The sequence below is a fragment of the Nicotiana tabacum genome, chromosome 4 (genome assembly GCF_000715075.1).
Source record: "Nicotiana tabacum cultivar K326 chromosome 4, ASM71507v2, whole genome shotgun sequence".
NCBI classification, from domain to species: domain Eukaryota; kingdom Viridiplantae; phylum Streptophyta; class Magnoliopsida; order Solanales; family Solanaceae; genus Nicotiana; species Nicotiana tabacum.
In genome coordinates this window covers 51,799,832-51,817,041 of record NC_134083.1, presented here as the reverse complement: position 1 = coordinate 51,817,041, position 17,210 = coordinate 51,799,832, and the positions used below count along the sequence as shown (strand labels likewise).

General features: G+C 36.8%; 2 protein-coding genes across 3 annotated transcripts; both read left to right on the top strand.

The window, feature by feature from the left end:
- The first annotated feature begins 7,229 nt into the window (after nt 1–7,229).
- On the top strand, nt 7,230–10,110 carry LOC107816303 (uncharacterized). 2 transcript variants are annotated; one of them, XM_016642002.1, is made up of 6 exons: nt 7,230–7,479; nt 8,708–8,806; nt 8,936–9,044; nt 9,141–9,212; nt 9,347–9,352; nt 9,683–10,110. In XM_016642002.1, exons 1-6 carry the CDS (start codon nt 7,304–7,306, stop codon nt 9,800–9,802), a joined length of 582 nt encoding a protein of 193 aa, XP_016497488.1. In that variant the 5' UTR covers nt 7,230–7,303; the 3' UTR covers nt 9,803–10,110. The 2 variants fall into 2 exon arrangements, with proteins under 2 accessions (XP_016497488.1, XP_075107948.1); XM_075251847.1 differs by lacking the exon at nt 9,347–9,352 and having other exon boundaries at nt 7,231–7,479.
- A 2,021-nt stretch (nt 10,111–12,131) lies between these two features.
- LOC107832489 (uncharacterized) lies at nt 12,132–12,947 on the top strand. Its single transcript, XM_016660341.2, has one exon. The coding sequence runs from the start codon at nt 12,132–12,134 to the stop codon at nt 12,945–12,947; it is 816 nt and encodes a 271-aa protein (XP_016515827.2).
- The last annotated feature ends 4,263 nt before the right edge of the window (nt 12,948–17,210 follow it).

Sequence of the window (17,210 nt, the reverse complement as noted above, 5' to 3'; positions counted from 1 at the left end):
ATATAAATTAACTACAACGTCTTAACTTTCAAGCAATTAAAAATTATAATTTCTTAAAAAATATTATCAAACCGCATATTTTACCTCTTTAAAAACGCAATAAATTTTATCAACACTGTAATTTAAAATATTACTCCTTCATGAGTAAATATAAAGTTATTTTTAAATAGTAAAATAATAAATGTATGATAATTTTAACAGACATAGAACTAAAACATGAAGATCTATCAAGTAAAGATGTAAAATTTGGTTATCTATTTGTAGAAGAAATATTCAAATGATATTCACCCTTTCGATGTTCTCAATTAGTAAATATGCAATATTATGGTTCGTTATTTAAGTTATTCATAATTTTCATATTCCTATAGATAAAAAGAACTTTAATAATTTATTTGTTAAAGAATATTGAGAGTCAATAGTGCTAATTAGTGAATTCAACGCATGATTTGCATAAGAACTATTAAGTGAGTCCCGAGCTTTGAGCATTAGGCGTGTTTAGGGTGCACAGTCGGGCGCTTGGGACGTAAGCCTCACAGAACTAGGCCCCACACATGAGTCTCAAGGCGTTTTGATAGTGCCCCGCCCCGGGACGAGCCCCGTGGCGAGCCCCATAAAAGCCTTTTAAAACACTGATAATAATAGTAATATATTTATGATAAAAATTTAATTACCGTAATGGAATTTATAACTTTAACTAAATTACCGTAATGCATAATAGCGTTAAATAGATGGACAAAATTTTGGCAAAAAAGAAACTAATATTATTACTAAGATAGTTTATTACATAATTTGACTAAAACAAATAAGAATTATCTATGAAATTCATCTTATAGCTAATAGGATCTTTTTAATTGTTTGTCTCTAATGGATTAGCGATAAATTTTTATTAGCTACATAATTTGCCTGTTGCTATTTATTTTTAATTTTTATAGTTGACATGTCTGTAAGACTGTAATACATGGTACGTAGACGATCATTTTGATACGATCCAAAGAAGGGGACACATAAAAATTCACTGAGCCTTTAAAATTATCTTGATTGTTTTCATGCTTAGCTAGTTCATCCGCTACTTTATCAATTGAATATGATAAATATTCGTCATTGTCAAGAGTTTATATTTTGTTCAAATTTTATTTTCAAGAGCTTATATTTTCAAAAAGATTATACACATTGTTATAGGTACACGCGCATCGCGCGTATCCTAAAAATGGTATTATATTAAAAGCACGAAGGCCTTTTAGTAAAATGTCGTCCGACTTTTTTATTCTTTAAAAATAAATTTCACATTAGACAAAACGATAATTTGATAATTTTTCCTAAAATTTATGAGCTAAAAAGCAACTAATATTTTAAATATTAAATATTTTCTTATTTGAATTAAGCAGTAGTTCTAAAAGTTTGGACCTTAAAATTTGTTAAGATTTCAACTTACCTGTCTCCTTTCCGTATTTGAATCCTTCCACGTTAGTCTTTTTAGTGTTATAACTTTAGAATTAAATTATTTCATTTATTAAATTATCACGACCCAAAATCTCACATATTATGGCGGCGCCTATTTCAATACTAGGCAAGCCAAAAATCTCAATAAACCACCATATCTTTTAAATTTGAAAATATAGTAATTAAATTCAGCAAAAGAAACTCACAATTTTAAATATAACACTCCCAAAACCCAGTGTCACTGAGTACATGAGCATCTAATATGAATACAAAATCTGACTGATAAAATTACTGTCTCAAAATATAGAATATTACAATAATTAAACAGGAAAGGAATCAAGTCTGCGGACGTCAAGAAGCTACCTTGATAGTCCCCAACAGAATGAACTTCGAAATCTAGCAGCAGTCGTATCCGGGAGCACCTGGATCTGCACACGAGGTGCAGAGTGTAGTATGAGTACAACTAACTCAATAAGTAACAAAATTAACCTCTGGGCTGAAAGCAATGACGAACTCCGCAGGTACAGTCCAGTATAAATAATGGTACAATATGTGGGCATGCTTTCAAGTTTAAACGCTAACTCAGTACAAGTGAAATAGATCAATACTGCATGATATGAGGTATATGACATCTCAGTAGAAAGATCTCATGTAAATACTGGTCACAATTTATTCGGTCACTCGGTACTTTTTATGGCCAATCCAGCCCAGGTGTGTTCCAACCCGTATATAAATACACATCGACTGACAGTCAGTCACTTAGTACCGTATAAGGTCAATCTAGCCCTGGGATAAATTATCCCCAAATATAAATGATACGGACAAGATCCATGTCCAGGTAAATTCAGTACAATATAAATCAGTAAGGCAAGTCCATGCCCTGGGAAATCCATTGCGAATATATATATAATCATATACGCTCACTGCGGGTGTGTACAGACTCCGGAGGGGCTCCTTCAGCCCAACCGTGATATAAAGCCTTTATGGCCTACTGCAGGCGGGCAATCCCGATCCGTATAATAATAAAGCTTATAAGGCCTGCTGTAGGCGGGCAGCCCCGATCCAAATGATAGTAAAGCCTATAAGGCCTGCTACAAGCGGGCAGCACTGATCCATATAATAATAATATATATAAAGCCAATATGGCATGCTGCGGCGCACAGCTCGATTCCATAAATATCCTCACAATGGATGAATGTGACTGAGTGTGAAATGTACTTTTTTTAAAAAAACAATTATTTCAACAGCAACACGACCCCATGGGTCTAAAAATATCGGCACATAGCCTAAACATGATCTTTAATAAGAGTCTCAGCTCAATTTCCTAACACGAGGAGAATATTCGGATAATAATATGATTCTTTAATTTTACAACTTCACAGGATTTATTCAAGACACAATTTCGGTGGTGCACGTCTACATGTTCGTCACATATCGTGTGTGTTACCTCCAAAAAATTTATACTGTACCAAATTCGGGGATTCATATTCTCTGAACCAAGTTTAGAAGTGTTACTTACCTCAAACCGTATAATTCTTTACTCCGTTGTGCCTTTGCCTCGTGAATTGGCCTCCAAATGCCTCGAATCTAGCCACAATTAATTCGATTCAGTCAATAAAAGTTATTGGAATTAATTCCATAAGAAAATACTATTTTTTCATAAAAAACCGAAATTTAGCTCAAAAATTATTTGTGGGGATCACGTCTCGGAATCAGGCGAAAGTTACAAAATATGAACGCCCATTCAACCACGAGTCCAACCATACAAATTTTACTCAAATCCGACATCAACTCGACCCTCAAATCTCCAAATTAAACCACGAGGGTTTTCACAATTTTTCAACTCAATTCACCTATTAAATGTTAAAAACAACCATGGATTCGGGTAATTTAACCAATATTGAGTTAAGAACACTTATCCCGTTGTTTTCTCTGAAAGTCTCCCAAAAATCGTCTCTTTCCGGGCTCCAATCCGTCAAAAATCGAAAATGGGACGAAGTCCCATTTTCAGAACTTAAACTCATTTGCCCAGTCATTTGCTCTACGCGATTACAAACATTCCCACGCGATCGCGAAGAATAGTTTTTCACTGCCCAGATTTAACCCTACGCGATCGCGGACTTTCTCATGCGATCGCGATGCACAACATCATAGACCTACACGATCACGGACTCGTCCACGCAATCGTGAAGAACAAAATGCGTGACTTCTATCCTCTGCTCCACTTACTCTACACGAACGCGACCTTCTTTACATGTTCGCGAGTCGTAGAATCTCAAAGCTACGCGATCGCATCCCACTTCACGCGATCGCGAAGCACAAAAACCATCAACCCTCAATTAACCTTACGCGATCGCGGATATCACTACGTGATCGCAAAGCACAAAACCTCTACTGACCAACTAAGCCTACGCGATCGCAGACTCATTCACACGATCACGTATAAGGAAATCAGATATAGATATCAGAAAATTCCAGCAGTTGTTTAAGTCCAAATTTTGATCCGTTAACCATCCGAAACTCACCCGAGCCCCTCGGGACCTTAATCAAATATACCAACAAGTCCTAAAATATTATACGAACCTAGTCGAACCCTTAAATCACCTCAAACAACACTAAAATCACGAATCATGCCCCAATTCAAGCCTAATGAACTTTGAAACTTTCAATTTCTACAAACGACGCTGAAACCTATCAAATCACGTCCGATTGACCTCAAATTTTGCACACAAGTCATAAATGACATAACAGACCTATTAAAATTTTCAGAATCGAATTTTGACCCCGATATAAAAAAGTCAACCCCCGGTAAAACTTTTCAAAAATTCAACTTTCGGCATTTCAAGCCTAATTCCTCTACGGACTCTCAAATAATTTTTCGGACATGCTCCTAAGTTTAAAATTACCATACGGAGCTATTGGAATCATTAGAATTAAATTCTGAGGTTGTTTACACATAAGTCAATATCCGGTCAACTATTTCAACTTAAGCTTCTAACATGAAAATTCATTCTTCCAAGCTAACTCTGAAATACCTTAAAACCAAAACCGACAATTCACACAAGTCATAATACCTCGTAGGAAGTTATTCAAGACTTCAAATAGTTGAAAGGAGCGTAAATGCTCAAAACGACCGGCCGAGTCGTTACATAAATCCTTCTTTATTAGATTAGCAGAAAATCAACAAATAGATGAAATTAGTTAGGAATTGCATGAAGAAATAAAAAGCACACAAACATACTACGGAGTAAGATAATACGAGAAGAAACATACTAAAATAGTTTATTTTTGAATAAAGCCTATTTTACGGTTCAACACTCTCTTTAATTGTAAATTGAATACTTAGCACAATCATGTAGAAAAAATTATTTTCCCATTCAAAAAAAAGTTTTATTCATTGGTTTTTATATGACATTATTTTAAAACTACATTGAATAACTAGAACAAACCAAAAATATTTTAGAATATAAAAGAGAGAGAAAAAGTAGTTGGCAAGAGTTAATAAAAATAAAGATTCAAAAGAAAAATGTAGATCAAAATTTTTATTCGTTGAAAATGGAATACTTAGTAGATAAAATTATAATTACAGTTAAAATTGTAAAAAATTGTGATCAACTAATATTAAGAATTTGAATAACAAAAAATAAGTTATTACCTCTAATGTTGAGAAAAAATAACAAGATGTTGAGAATAAATAATTAAATCTTTAAATTAACTGATTATAAAAAAAACAAATTTAATTCTTTTACAAATTCATCACATAAATAAAATTATTTTTTAATTAACTAAACTCTTAGCATCTGAGGACTTTTGTGGTACAAGATTTTTTTCTTTATTGAGCTCAAATATATTATTTAATATTCTATTCACTCCAAAAAGGATTACACTATTTCTTTTTTAGTTCGTTTAAATAATTAATAGTAATACTTTTTAAAATTTGAAAATAATTCAAAGTGAATATTTTATTTTACCTTTAATGATAAACTTTTATAGCCACTCAAATGTTATGGTATGTGAGATCACAAGTTTCAAAAGTTTTCTTTTCCTACTTTCTTAAATTTCTTATCCAGTTAAACTAAATTAAAGCAGATGAATAATATTAATCTAATTCTTTGAAGCTATGTATTCATTGATATAGATACACGCGCAAAACGCGTACCTTAAGATTAGTAAAATAAAATAGCAAAAGGAAAGGAGTAAAATATTATGTGGAATTTAAGATTTTGTGTAGATTTATGAGCAAATAAAGAATACTATGCTGAATTAGCACCAAATAAAAAATCCAATATAGGTATATATAAATCTAACTCTACATTAAATCTAAATCAATATTTATGTTATTATAAAAGTACGAACCCCTAAACAAAAATACTAGAAATCTAATTATCCTTCTAAATAACCTAAATGTCTTATTTATAGAATAAATAAAAATATCGACCGCACAAACATGAGCTTCAAATCATATTATTTCCTCGCTTATTTCCTTGTTTACTTGATCGTTAATGTAAGCTTTGGACCAGAAAATAGAATTATGGGTAGAGGTATAGAGCGTGAGCATAATCCAACGGATCGGCAATCAAAGCCCTCAGTGAAGTGATAGGGACATTGAGCTTGTTGGAAAAATCACATGTATCTAATGGGATATAGCATATATTAGGACACGGGAAGTGTATGACCAGTGGCGAAACCAAAAAATTCAATAAGAGTGTTCAAAATTTGAACACCCTTTGTCAGTGGGCTATGCAAGGGTGTTCAAAGTTTATTTTTAATCAATAACAAATAATATTTTACCTTATACGTAGTATAATTTTTCAACGAATGGTGATCAGTTGACCACCCTTGGGCGAACATAACGTTGCCCCCGAGTGTATCACTAAAGTAGGAGAGTATTTTGGAAATCTACAAGGTGTGGAGTAATGAGAATCTCCACAAAATGGATAGAGATTATATAGTTTGAATCTCAAATATCAAAAACTCCAAAGACGAAACCTGAATTCGATGGGATATTATGTTACCTTGCGGGAGAGTGTTTTGATATGAATCTTAGTCTGTGATTTCATTGCCTGACACCTTTTTCCTCTTCAGAGGAACAAAGACACACATTTTCTGGACAATTTTGGAATATTTTACTAAAGCGGTATGTTCATATTCTTATATGTCTCTGTATTTTGAGCATCGAAGCAAGTCAGAATTGAGAAACATTCCCAATTGTTAGCAACTTCAAATTCCATGGGAAAACCAATAAATAAGCGAAATTCCAATTGCTGACCATTAGCTTAATTCTTTTTTCACGAAGTGGAATAACGTTTTGAACTTGGAAAGCTACATGTTTTCATGAGCGAGAAATTTTATTTTGTATCTTACATGCCATGATGTCTCAATTACTTTCTCATAGTTTGGCATGGACTCTCTGAAACTAAAACAAAAAGCAACAAAAATAAATTATTTTGGTGTGACTACAAAATATCAAAAATAACATTTAGGCAAATACTGGAGTGGGAATCAAATCAAGCGAGCACACGCAAGATCAATATGTGCAAGGGAAAATTTCTGATCGGAAATTACTTTCCCGGACTTTTTCTTTTTATCAAAATCAAAATTTAAACGACAGCACCAAATAATCCTTTTTGTGTTACTCTCCCGTCAAAAAGTCAATAGTGGCATAGAAATATGCTATTTGTGCAAATTGACTGTTTATATTATTTGGGCTCAAATTATATAGTGGGCTTTTTTGGATTATAAAAAGACTAATTAAGGTAGGGACAGCCTATTTATGACGTTAAGCTCATTTACCGTGCCCTAATATATTTTCCTCCACGTTTATATCATTTTCTATCTCCACCTTCTTTGAAAACATTTCCTAATGGCGACAGCAGCATTGACAATCTTGGCCGTCCTAGCTCTGTTTGCAGTTTCCTCTTTAACGGCGGCGGCGGAAACTCCATTTGTAGTGGCACACAAGAAGGCATCTGTCGTTAAGCTCAAGTCCGGTTCCGAACGTGTCTCCGTTTCCATTGACGTCTATAACCATGGATCTCTGTTAGTACTCCTTGCTCTTTTATTTTTTACCGCTTTATGTAACCTTATACTCAAATCCAAAAGCGCAAAATGTATGTTTCTGTATTTGTATACATGTGTGTTGAACAATCTGATTCCTTTCTTTCTGAAATTTTGTTTATATTAGAATGGATTGTACACATGTAAGATAAGTCTGAATTGAATGAGGGAATTTGGGATCAATTCAATTTTTCTTTTTAATTTAAAGTCAGTAACAGTCTAATTACTCAGCTCGACCCTTTAGTGCCAAAAAAAACCCCGGCAATTTGGTCGTCTATTTTTCTCATAGAAAAATAGTTAAAATTGGACATGGTTTGATTTGAAATATTTTAATAGGAAATGTATTTTGTGGAAATATTTTATCTTTAGAAATCATGTCTAGATGGTTCTTAATGTTTGGAGGGTATAAAAATAGGTGGCATATACAGGGTAGATGGAGGATATGTTACGAGACTTGTGGTGCAATTTACATATAAGCGATGGGTGAAGAAAGTGACATGAAGTAAGAACTGGAAACTTCAAAGAAAATCACGTCATGTTTACTATTGTTTATATATACTTTCCCAGTAAATAGTACTCCTGTATTTTCTACTAACCCATCATTTGCGGCTTAAAGACTGTCACTGTCATATGGATGGCTCTGGTAATTTGCGTCCTTAATAGTGAAATTACTATGATGGAGTTACTTGATTAATTTTTTTTTACTATGATGGAGTTCATAGTGGCTTCTGCATCTTCTTGTCTTCAATCTTTCTTTCTAGTCTTGCTTGGGAATTTGAGTTGTGACCCTTCTGACAATTCATAAAATATTAGGAATATTCTCCAATCCCCACTTGTGGATTCCACTAGGTTGTTGTTGTATTAGGAATATTCTCCAATGGGAAAAGATTTATATCATTTTATGCTAAATTCTTTGATCTATCTTAATTTGCATAAGTTAATCGCCATAATTCATATTCTTCTCCTATTTGAATCCGAAACATTTATGCCATGTTAATATACAAATCTGGTTTGCACCTGCGTTGGCTGCTGGATCAACGTACCACAAGTCGTTTTTTTATTTGTGATATAGTAAAGGGTACATACTGCACACCTGTTTACTTGAGTGGGAGCGCACATCACTACGAGGTCCTGCTTTCACCCTTCATGTGGAAGGATGATAAGTTCAATCTATCTGAAAAGACTGTTTATCTTTTGTGAACTTGTGCAGTGCTATATATGATGTCAGTCTTACTGATGATAGCTGGTCTCCGAAAATATTTGATTTTGTGGCTGGAAACACCTCTCAGTCATGGGAAAGACTTGATGCGTAAGTTAAATCTTTTGCACATTCAAACTTGTATTCACTTCCTATTACTTGAGGCCTATGCCTCTCCAAATTTTCCTCTAGTTTGTTTGTTTCATTTAGTACTATTCTTTTGCTACATGTGATTGGCAGTGGCTCTCATGTTTCACACTCTTTTGAGTTGGAGTCCAAAGTGAAAACAACTTACTATAGCGCGCCTGCTGCCATAACATTCCGTATCCCTACGAAATCAAAACTACAGGTTTGATTAATGAAAATCTGTTAGGAGAGACGTATTGGTTGCCATCAGCTTTTATTTCTCAACTTTTACTTTTGCCATCTTATGGGCTATCTGCAGGAAGCATATTCTACGCCCATTCCGCCACTAGAAACCTTTGCAGAAAAAGCTGTTGGCTACAAATTTGACGCGGTAACCTTTGTCCTCCTTGCACAAGCATGAAATATGGTTTCCTTCTAATTGTTCTGTAAATATTTCTTGCTGTTCTGACTCATTATCTCTTATTTTACCAATCTGGCTGGTTTGGACTGGCTGCATGCTCTCAGGCAAAGGTAACTTGAGACCTCTTCTTTATTATCTTCCATTTCTCCACTGCTCAAATTCTCTAAATTTCACTTGCCACAAAATGGAAAAAGCAAGTGGCGTTTTCGGAGATGCCTTTCTGTTAGTTTGTATGGGGAAGTTGTTTCAGGAATAGGGGAGACCAATTTAGGAGCTATTTCCTATTTGGAATAGTTCTAATGCATACAGTGTCATGGTGAAGTATAATTGCTCCTAGTATTATATATACTCTCATTACCTGTAGTGATAGAGCTAAGTTAATGTCTTCTTTTCCAAGGTGATACGAAAATCTGTTTATAATACTTGTTGTCTTTGTGCAGAAGCTGCTCGCAAAGTATGGATCCCATGTTTCTGTAGTTCTCGTCGTCCTATTGTTCGTGAGAGTTATTTCTACTCCATCATCAAAGTCAAGTGCTGGGAACTCAAAGAAAAAGCACTGATATTCTGTTACAAAGGCATAGCCCCATATAGAAATTGGTTTTTAAGCCAGTCAAAGGAAATATCTCAGCTAGGATACACATCTCAAACCGTAAAGAGCGCAAATCCGTTTAACTGCATTTTGATGAGCTGAATAATATATCGTATGAGTACTACTAGGTCTGCCTGTAAAACTTTTATGACTAACAACTAGTGGCGGGGGCAAGATTTCGCTAAGGGGTTCAAGAAAAGAATATGTTAAAAAATTAAAAGAGATTGTGGCCTGAAAATTGAATAACGACCTTATAAAGGCTTTTACTTGACTACTGAACTATGTTTTTGGGTTGTGTTAAGATGATTCAAAATATAAAATATAGAGGTATAAATCGGATTTTGCCTTATATGTAGAGTGTAATTTTGGGTTCGAGTGAACCCCTTCCGCCCCCTAATTCTGCCCTTGTAACAACTAGTAAAGTCCGGCTTCTCTTTGCAATTTTGGAGATGCTCGCCTTGTCCAATTCATAATAACCCATTTCCGCCAATTTCAACTAACTGAGATGCTAATCAGGTAGGCGTAAAAATGAGTAGACGGTCATAACTCAAACTCGGAAATGGATACTTATTTAGACAAGAAAATTTGTATATCAATTAAATCCAAAAATGTTGATTTAAGAGCTCTTTGTGCTAACAATCCTAAAATTGCTGGATCATCATCCCCTAATTGATGTGCCCTTACTTACTCAGTTTCACTGGTGTGAATAAGGAAGAGGCATCCACTTCAGTAGTATACAATGCATGTAAGCATAGTATTGTTATTTGTCTTTTATAAGATCCACAAAGATTAAAAAAGGATAGCTTGAGCACTTTGAAATTAGCATAGAATTGTTGGCAGTAATGTTCTTAACAAGTACGAGTTTTGGTGATTATGTAGTGGGGTTTCTATTCACAATATAAGGAGTCTAAAATTAGTATTTCATTATGTCATACAAACATTTTGATAACATGAGTCCACCAAATAATAAATTAAACTCCATAGTCTAAGCAGCATTTTTTTCTCAAAAGTGTGTTAAAACTTTATAATTATGATTATTGAGCCACCAAAAGAAAAAAAAAATACTCCACCTGAAATGAGAAGACAGCAACCGCCGGCCGCCGCATAAGTGGTGGAGCCAGCCGGTATATGGAACCTAGGGGTGTCAATGGTTCGGTTCGACCGGTTATTTTATAAAATTTGTACCATACCAATTTTTCGGTTATTCTATTATGTATAACCAAAATTAGACTTTTCGAAACCGTCCCAATCATGTCGGTTTCTCTTCGGTATCGGTACGGTTCGGTTAATTTTCGGTATTTTTTTAAATATCATGTAAAATTCACCAGTAGAAGTAGAATGCAATAACATATGTTCTTTTATAGGACTTGGCAAAACTCTCTAGACATTTTTACTGTTTAAATGATGATGAATTAAAAAAATGAAAGATGGCTAGAGTATAGATCCATCAACTATTCTACAAAAACGTAAAAGAAACCAAGCAAAGGCAAAAAAAATATAAATCACACGAGTGGAAAGATATTAACCAAACTGGGACTCAAGAATAAAGTCTATAAAAGATTAAATATTCAAAAAGATAAATTTAAATTATATGAAAGGAAACATATTCAATACATTGTAGTTTGTTACTCATAATCACTAGAATACTTTGTGTCTTGCTGATGAAGATACTTGAAATAAGTTAGTTTAAGTAGAAGTAGCATAATAGGTTTTAGGAATTAGTATTTTGAGTTTAATTACTTGTTGGCTTGTAACAATTTTCATAATTCCAAGGCCCAAAAAAAATTTTAATGCATTATTATTTTTAAACTTATTATATAAATATATTTTTCACATGTAAAATTTATTCGGTACGTTTCGGTATTTTTTCGGTTTATTTTCATAAAATAAAAAATTTACCCTAATTATCGGTGCGGTTATAAATATATATAAAAACCTAAGATTTCTTTAATAAAAACCTAAAAATTGATTCGGTGTGGTACGATTCGATCGGTTTAGTCGGTTCTCGAATATAGGACTAATGGAGCCTACCGTAGCGTTCAATCTTGCAATCTCAGCACGTGTGACGTGGCATGCATCTGGAACTAAATATATGTAAATGATCTTTTACTCATTGGAATGTTCCTCAAAATCTTCCCTCTCACTTCTTTCATCTAAAAAAGAAGCTGAAAAATTCCCCTTCCATTTTTCTTCTTCACTTCCCTTTTAATTTCCCAATTATCCATACATCTATACTACTCTCCTCAATGTACGCCTTTTTCTTCACATTCTTTTCCCCGAAACCCTAACTGGAGTTGTCAATGTCGGAGTTTCCGCCACCGGAGGATGACGGAGCAATGGTTGCACACGACAACGTCGGCTCCAAACGCCACCGTCGTCCCAGCGTCCGGCTAGGCGACATCGGCGGTTATGATTCTTCTTTCGACCAACACCAACGAAAGCCCAAATCTCTCATGAAGTCTCCGTCCAACAAGGTTTCCAAAAATCATCATCTCGCCAACTTATCAAGTAATCAAACCCTAACCCTAGTTGATACTAACCCTAATGGCAATAGCAATTTTAAGAAAAAATTGAATGATAGGAGTAATGTTGAGGGGGAGGGTAAGGGGGATGCAAATTTGGATACTGTTGCCATTGGTAGTTGGAAAATTAGGAATTTGAAATCCAAGAAAGGTCCAATAACCAAGAAAATGAGGTCTTGTTGGGCTACCAAAGATGACAAAACACTTAGTACTGATGTGGAAGATTTGGAGAATAATGAAAACTCAGAACATAGCCCAGTTCATTCCCCTGACAATAATATAGATATTGACATTTATAGAGGAATGGGTAATGTGAATGGTAGGAAGACGGCGACTAGGGTTTCAGAGGAGGGCCCAACTACTGATACAGAGGCCCGAGATTGGAACTGGGGTTCACAGAGGAATGGGGTTAAGGTATGGCTGAACCAGCTAGGACTTGGTCGGTATGCCTCTCTGTTTGAGATTCATGAGGTTGACGATGAGGTTTTACCAATGCTAACGTTGGAGGATCTTAAGGATATGGGAATCAGTGCAGTCGGATCGCGAAGAAAAATGTATTGCTCAATTCAGAATCTAAATAAAGGGTTCTCTTGAGTGGAGGAGCATGACCTGTAAGGCTTTTGTAGTTGCTTAGGCTTACTGTTGAAATTTTGCCGATCATTAGCATTACTTGCAGCTTAACCTCATAATTTTGCTGATATTTTAGTAGTTTAGACTTTAGAATGCACTTCTAATATACTAGTGTGGTTTTGTAGTGTATAGTGCTCTAACTGTTGGTAACATCTTAATTTTGTCCTAAATAGATCAAAACTTTGAGACCTGCAACATAGAGATGCGTCATTCAAAAATGAATGGTAGTTGCCCTTTTAGTTTTCCTAATAAATTTGATGTCCAAACTTCATTTCAATCTTATTTAAGCGCCACGGGTCTTATTTGGTTGCTGAATGCGCATTGCTGCTACTTTCCAAATGACCCTGGGATTGTGCTGTTGGCATTCCTTTCCTTTCTTAGAGTACCTGCAGCATTCAGTGAATTTTATCTTCAATCTATTGTAGCATGAGGAGCTCTAGAGAACATTTTCTTTGTGATAAGGTAAAATTGTTTTATTGATGATGGGCAGGATCTCTAGACAACATTCTCTTCAGCCATTATCTAATGTGTGGTTAATTTGGATTCAGTAGCCAATTTTGTACTTGGTGCTGCAGAATGTTGGTTATTGACGTGTTTGCTATATTGTTGGGTCTATATCATCTGTGTGAAACTAATATTCTGTGAATAATCTTATAGTGGTTTGCAGTTCCTATGTGTTCGTTCTTATACTCTTGTATGTCCCTGTCAAGATCATATTTGTATGAACTGTGTGGTACTGACTTTTAACTTTTTGCTTGGTTTTGGGAGTTGGCAATCATAATGTGAACTCTGAGCTTCACAGTTAATGTCTCAAAGATTTCTTGCTTAAGTGAAACTGTTGCGAGACTGTCATGACCTAAGCCCGTGGTACGAATTGTCCGCTTTGGGCCTAGGCTCGCATAGATTTGCCATTTTGGGCTACGCCGCCTCGAGCCCGAAAAGCGCACGTCCGTGCGGGCCTATACCCAAAGCGAACAATTCGTGCCACTTTAGGTCATGACAAATATGTTATCATAGCATGTGATGCCCATGACGGAGGGTGAGCCGATGAGGGCGGGTCAAGTAGGACCGACAGGTTTCTAGGCTGGCAAGCTTCTGAAGAAGGGGTGCACATGTAACCTTAGATGAATCCCACATCGGAATGGGAGAGCAAAGTGAAGAGTTATATAAGGAATGACACAAGTTCACATGGTACGCGTGCTTTTGGGGCTCGAAGCAGCGTAGCCCAAAAAGTCAAATCTGTGCGGGCCTAGGCCCAAAGCGGACAATTCGTGCCACGGGCTTAGGTCATGACAAATATGGTATTAGAGCGAGTGTGGATATTATGCATCAACTTCCCTCCATCAGGGAAAACACATATCATTCAACATAAGAAATTGGTAGTGACAGAACATGCTCAATTATCCAGCTGTCAAATTTGTACCAATGTGTTATCCGACCGAAAATTCATGAACCAAAATTTTTGTTCTCATCCTTTTGGTGTCAATTGTATCATAAAGTATATCGCCGTGAAGCTTGAGAACAATATAGGAAATATTCTGCGTCCCTGCCCTGATTGCGACTAGCAAGCTTGCTAAAAGCCACGCCGTTTTCATCGGTCAACTCCTCGCATTTTAACTTAGAGTGCCACGGAATCATGCAGCGAAAGCAAAAACTTTTCTTACAACTGGGACATATTGAGCGCTTAGCTTTTCCCCCACAAGTGTCCAGAATCAATGCCCCACATTTCTGATTTGGATAGCAACAATGCGGAAACACAGAAACAGAGGACCGACATAGCACATCTCCCCATTTCACAAATGGCTCCGGACCCACAAGATCCCGAGAGGATATGGGGTCCAAAAGCTGGTCACAATCTGGGCAAAGACACGAAATATGTCCTATATTGTTCTCAAGCTTCACGGTGATGTACTTTATGATACAATTGACACAGAAAGGATGAGAAAAAAATTTGGTTCACTAATTTTCAGTCAGGTAACAACACATTGGTACAAATTTGACAGTTGAATGATTGAGCATATTCCGTCACTACCAATTCTTGTGTTGAATGATGTGTGTTTTCATGATGGAGGGAGGTGGATGCATAGTATCCATACTAGAAGCAGGAGCTGCTTCAATACGCTGGCGCTCTGATACCATATTTGTCATGACCTAAGCCCGTGGCACGAATTGTCCACTTTGGGCCTAGGCCCACACGGATTTTCCTTTTTCGGCTACGCCCTGTAGGACCGACAGGTTTTTAGGCTGGCAAGCTTCTGAAGAGAAGGTGCGCATGTCACCTTTAGACGAGGAAAGTGAAAAGCTATATAAGGAATAGTACAAGTTCATATGGTACGCGCGCTTTTGGGGCTCGAAGCGGTGTAGCCCAAAAAGACAAATCTGTGCGGGCCTAGGCTCAAAGCGGACAATTCGTGCCACGGACTTAGGTCATGACAAATATGGTATCAGAGCACCAGCATATTGAAGCAGTTCCTGCTCCTTCCCTCCATCAGGGAAAACAATCATCATTCAGCACAAGAATTGATAGTGACAGAACATGCTCAATCATTCAACTGTCAAATTTGTACCAATGTGCTGTTACCCGACCGAAAATTCATGAACCAAAATTTTTGTTCTCATCCTTTCTGTGTCAATTGTATCGTAAAGTACATCACCGTGAAGCTTGAGAACAATATAGGACATATTCTGTGTCCCTACCCGGATTGCGACTAGCAAGCTTGCTAAAAGCTACGTCGTTTTCGTCGGTCAACTCCTCGCATTTTAACTCAGAGTGCCACGGAATCATGCAACGAAAGCAAAAACTTTTCTTACAACTAGGACATATTGAGCGCTTATGGTTTCCCCCACAAGTGTCCAGAATCAATGCCCCACATTTCTGATTTGGACAGTGACAATGCGGAAACACTAAAATAGAGGACCGACATAGCACATCTCCCCATTTCACAAATAGCTCTGGAGCCACAAGATCCCGAGAGGATATGGGGTCCAAAAGCTGGTCACAATCCAGGAAGGGACACGAAATATGTCCTATATTGTTCTCAAGCTTCACGGTGATGTACTTTACGATACAATTGACACAGAAAGGATGAGAACAAAAATTTTGGTTCATGAATTTTCGGTCGGGTAACAGCACATTGGTACAAATTTGACAGTTGAATGATTGAGCATGTTCTGTCACTATCAATTCTTGTGCTGAATGATGATTGTTTTCCCTGATGGAGGGAGGTAGACGCATAGTATCCACACTAGGAGCAGGAGCTGCTTCAATATGCTGGCGCTATGATACCATATTTGTCATGACCTAAGCCCGTGGCACGAATAGCCCGCTTTGGGCCTAGGCCCGCACGGATTTGCCTTTTTGGGCTACGCTGCCTCGAGTCCCAAAATACGCGTACCATGTGAACTTGTATCATTCCTTATATAGCTCTTCACTTTCCTCTCCTATTCCGATGTGGGATTGTCTAAGGTAACATGTGCACTCCCTCTTCAGAAGCTTGCTAGCCTAGAAACCTACCAGTTCTACTTGACCCGCCCTCATCGACCCGGGAGAGGAAAGTGAAGAGCTATATAAGGACGCGCGCTTTTGGGACTCGTGGCGGCGTAGCCCAAAAAGACTAACCGTGCGGGCCTAGGCCCAAATCGGATAATTCGTGCCACGGGCTTAGGTCATGACAAGGGCCCAACCACATTGAGTAGAAACATTGCTGCGGAACTTTTAGATAAGAATGACAAACCTCATAGAAGACATACTTGAGTTACAGTGACCCTGCTGAGCACTTTGTGTTGCATATATTGATGTTTAGGAAGTCGTCTTCATCAAAAATGAGATTAGGTGTGCCTCCTGATCAAGATGGTCATTTGTTAACCATCAGAACAGTTGGCTTGTCATCACAAGTAGAGGACAAGAAGATGTGAAGTGAATATCTTGGTCCTCTTTGCCCTTGGATGGTAACCATAAGCAAAAACTCACGCGCAAGCACAGACAAGCCTATCCTCTCCAAAAGTGGGATGTTACCCCCCCCCCCCCTCTAGACGGATCTAGGATTTTAGGTTAGTGGATGTGGGTGCCTTTGTGCCATTGTAGTTGGTGCGAACTTAGTATATACATATTTTCTTAAAAATTATTTGACCACAGTTACTGCCCATTTAGAGGCTGAACTTCAATGCACCCATTACAACCTTCTTACATCGTCCCCTGCTTGCTCCCAAACTTTCCTGCATCAGGTT